The sequence below is a fragment of the Sinocyclocheilus grahami genome, unplaced genomic scaffold (assembly GCF_001515645.1).
Source record: "Sinocyclocheilus grahami isolate Dianchi unplaced genomic scaffold, SAMN03320097.WGS_v1.1 scaffold24.1, whole genome shotgun sequence".
Lineage (NCBI taxonomy): Eukaryota > Metazoa > Chordata > Actinopteri > Cypriniformes > Cyprinidae > Sinocyclocheilus > Sinocyclocheilus grahami.
This window is the reverse complement of record NW_015505203.1, coordinates 2,936,159-2,940,677: the sequence shown is the minus strand read 5'-3', so window position 1 is coordinate 2,940,677 and position 4,519 is coordinate 2,936,159. Positions and strand designations below refer to the sequence as shown.

The 4,519-nt window shown below is 34.1% G+C and overlaps 1 protein-coding gene across 1 annotated transcript in view; it reads left to right on the top strand.

Moving 5' to 3' along the window:
- lrrk1 (leucine-rich repeat kinase 1) overlaps positions 1–4,519 on the top strand; it is a 101,207-nt gene that overhangs the window by 84,509 nt on the left and 12,179 nt on the right. The window contains exons 28-29 of the mRNA XM_016248046.1: positions 2,011–2,128; positions 2,581–2,619. Coding sequence (XP_016103532.1) covers positions 2,011–2,128; positions 2,581–2,619 — 157 coding nt within the window. The remainder of the gene's footprint in view (positions 1–2,010; positions 2,129–2,580; positions 2,620–4,519) is intronic.

Below are 4,519 nucleotides of genomic sequence, written 5' to 3'. Positions count from 1 at the left end.
AGGTGTTTATGTAGAAAAAAATCCTTATCCTGTAATCACAACCAACTGGAGCGGTCATGAAAACTGATTGGTAAAAAGAGAGGTTTAAAATGGTTTTAGCTGGTTTCATTTGATCTCTCATCTTTGTGAAGCAGCCTGACCAGCTAAAAAGTGCCAAAAACTGCCTAAAAATGACCAGACTGGGAGACCAAACCAATGTTTTTCTGGTCTTAATTGGTTTAAAATGGTCTCCCATCCTGGCCGAGCTGGTGTTTAGCTGAAAAGTGCCCAAAACCCCTTTAAAACCAGCGAATAGGCTTTCTAGCCAGTCCAGAAGACAAAACTAATTCAGACTGATTTAAGCTATTTTCTTTTCAGCAGGGAAGCAAACAAGACATCAAATAATTGGCACAAAGCAGGCAGTAAAAGCTTGATGTGGGATTTGCGATCTGATGGCCCCCTTGATCATCAGATGGCCTACCAGCAATATCCTGTAAATTATATTTTAAGTACATTAGCGTGAGGTCGGCCCGAATCGCTTTATCGCCGCAGTCTTTATTTGTCCAAGTTTGACGTTGCCAATTAGATTATTGAGGCTTCATAAGCAAAAAGGAAAAAAATGAAAGCACAATAAACAGCTTACTAGAGTATTTGGATCAGAAGCGTCCGTGGTTTGTGACGGATTGAATCATTTGTGTGCTGTCACAGCGCACCGTCAGATAAATGACTCCTCTGATCAAGTAATGAATCACTGTTCAGCAAATGAATTGGCAGAATATATAAACCTGCATACCAGCCCACACTGCTGAGAGCCGCACTCCTGCATAACAGCGCAATGTATAATACATGTTTAGATTAAAGACTCGTCATAAATCATGTGCTGGTCTGAAATCATTTGGGGTTGTACCACATACTGTGTTTGTACAAAAGAACAAAACCGCCAGGAATAACAATACTTGTGTGTATTAGTGGCGTCACTTGTCATTATTACTGTTGGAAATATCAAGACATTTTAAAAGTAATATTTCTAGGACTCAATTTTAGTTTTATATTTTAATTGCATTTTTAGTCATTTTGTTATGTGCTTTTCTCCATTTTATTAGTGTTTTTTAATTATTATTATTATTATTATTTCAGTTTTAGTTCTGTTTTTGTTTTTATTTTCAGTTTGTAATTTTAGTGCTTCAGCTTAAACTTATTTCATTTAGGTGGCATTTCTAATTTTAATTTAAGTTTTTAATCTAACCCTTAGAAAATCATCACTCACATTTTCTTCACATTTGTTTTTTATTAATATTTAGGTTTAATTTATTTTTATTTCAGTTTAGTTCAGTATTAGTTTTTTATTTATGTCTAGTTTTTTTTAGTGTTTCAAGACCATTTTATGTTTAGATTTTAAGTCTAATATTTATATTATTTCAGCTTTAATTACATTAACAAAAATGTTTTTAATTGTTTTATTTTTACTAAACAATAATAACCCCAAGAAAAGCACCACTCAAATTTTCTTCACATTTTTAAAATTATTATTATTACTTTTTATTTAAGTTTTAGTTTTTATTTATTTCCTGTTTTGTTTTTAATTGTAGTGCTTTGACTTAAACCTCGGTTAAAAATGTCAGTTAGTTGACAAGGCAATATTTATAATTTTTGTTTAGTTTCAAGTTTCTAACATTCAACATTTAAGTTTCTAAAAGTATAACATTTTTATTTTAATGTATTTATTTTTATATTTATTTATTAATTAATTAATTTATTTATTTTCAGCTTTATTTTCCATTTACAAAAATGTTTTTAATAGTTTTAGTAATGATTATAACCCAGAGAAAAGCATCACCTAGATTGGATTTCATAACTGCTGTGTTCCACAGACACATAAAAGGGTTTTCTTTCTTTGTGTGTGTCTGTCTGTCTGTCTGTCTGTCTGTGTGTCTGTCTGTGTGTGTGTCTGTGTGTGTTTGTCTGTGTGTCTGTTTGTCTGTCTGTGTGTGTTTGTCTGTGTCTATGTGTGTGTGTGTGTGTGTCCTGCAGGAATTACACGGTGGTAAACTTGTCCAAGGGGCAGGTGGAGGTGAAGCGGATGCCGTGTCCGGGAACACGTCTGAGCTGCCAAATGAAGATGGAGAACAGTTTGTGGACAGCCACTGAGGTGTGTTGAGCTGTCAGTCACAACAACATTATCAGAGAAACAACTAATGGATAAACGCAGAGGGCATTCGCTTCTCACAGTAAAGGAGATTGTTGTAACTTGGTGTCAAACCAAATGTTTGTTGCACAAGTTTTGTGTGTAATTTATCCATCATTAGCAGAATAGCAGAAATAATGACCATTTTCAGACAGGTTTCCTGAACAAATAGATGTTCGTGCCCCAAACTCAAAAACGGTGAGGTTTTGATGAGGTTTCATCACGTATTCACTACCGTTCAAAAGTTCTATTATTTTTCTATTTAAGGAATTATTAATTTTAGGGATGCATTAAATTCATCAGAAATGTCAGTAAAGACATCTATAATATTACAAAAGATTATTTTTTTTAAAATAAATGCTTAAATAATGTCTTGTCAAAGAATCCTGAAAAAAAAAAGTATTGTGTTTCTGCAGGAACAGGAAGTCTTTATCTACAACCTGAAAATCTTCTTTAAAATTAAAGAAATAGTTCATCCAAAAATGAAAATTTGCTAAAAATTTACTCGCCCTGAAGAGATCCAAGATGTGTTTTGTTTCTAAATGGCAACAGATTTGGAGAAATGTAGCATTAAATCTCTTGCTCAGCAATGGATGCTCTGCAGTGAATGGGTGCCGTCAGAATGAGAGCCAAACAGCTGATAAAAACATCACAATAGTCCACAAGTAATCCACAACACTCCAGTCCATCAGTTAACATCTTGTGAAGAGAAAAGCTGCATGTTTGTAAGAAACAAATCCACCATTACGGTATTTTAACTTTAAGCTTTTGCTTTTGGTCAAAATATGAGTCCATAATCTATAATAACGTTTCCTCCATTGAAAAAGACTTGCACTTTTAAAAATAAAAGTTTAAAAAGACTTTTAGACTTTCACTCTATTCATTTTCTAACTGCTTGTTTTCTTTTAAAAAAAACAAAAAAAAGCTTCTCTAATCTTTTTGTATTCTATCTATTTGTTTTCTTTTATTTATTATACAATTAACAAAAGCAAAAAGGGCCTCTAACACTAGCTTGCTCTATTCTTTTTCTATTATATTTGTTTTCTTTTTATTATATAATTAAAAAACCCTTGCTACGTGTACTGCGTTAAGCTAACTGAGACTTGTTATAGCACTTGTATATTATTGCTCTTTTGTTGATTTTGATTGCTTCCATTGTTCTCATTTGTAAGTCGCTTTGGATAAAAGCATCTGCTAAATGACTACATGTAAATGTAATGTAGATGAAAAAGTCCATCCCCTGTTGTCTCACATCAAAATCTGCCCACATTTTTGTTTAGCTGTTGTTGACTGTTTTCATTTATAAAAGGTGCTTGATCTGTGTGTATTTCTCTCCTGATTCAGCCGAGATTACTTTTCACTGGAGAAAGCAATATTATGATTAGAGGACTCGTATTTTTGCAACTAAAGTTAAAAACGTCTTAATGATGGATTTGTTTTTTTTTACAAACATGCAGCTTTTCTCTTCACAAGATGTTAACTGATGGACTAGAGTGGTGTGGATTACTTGCGGATTATTGTGATGTTTTTATCAGCTGTTTGGACTCTCATTCTGACGGCACCCATTCACTGCAGAGCATCCATTGCTGAGCAAGTGATGGAATGCTACACTTCTCCAAATCTGATGAAGAAACAAACTCATCTACATCTTGGATGGCCTGAGGATGAGTAAAATTTCAGCAAAATTAATTTTTTGGTTAAACTATTCCTTTAAGTATTAAAAAACAGATAACAATTGCCAAAAAAATCAGCAAAGCAGACCAAATTGTTGACCAGGTAAGAACAGCAGGCTTGATATTTTAGGTAAGTGGGCAGGTTTTTCTCATCAGTTTCTCGCGCGTTTGAAGTCACTGTCGTCCAGGTGTTCCCGATCTCCCTTGCTTCAGCGGACGTCCCAATGACAGATTCAATCCTCGTCGCTCCTCCAAACACATTCTTATACGAGCCTCGCTCTCTTTGAAGTGCCCTCTGTTCCCGCTGTCCGTCCGCTGCGGGTCACTGGCAAACTGGATGTCAAAAGCAGTTGAGGAGATCGGGGAAGGAGCACACAGCTGGTTTGGGGCTGTCAGGAAGGTTTCTGGGAGGAAACTCTTTTAGATATGGCACTTGGACAAAAATGCATGTGAAGGCGGACTAAAATATTCCGAGAATAAATGTTGCATATGGTTTGACAGGATGTTATTTGGTTTTAGTATGACACTGTGCATTTGTGAAGATTCTCCGACATCCAGGCCATTTAAAAGTTAAATACATCAGGATAGATCACAACAGATCACAACAGAATTATATATAATTATATATATATATATATATATATATATATATATATATATATATATATATATATATAGACTT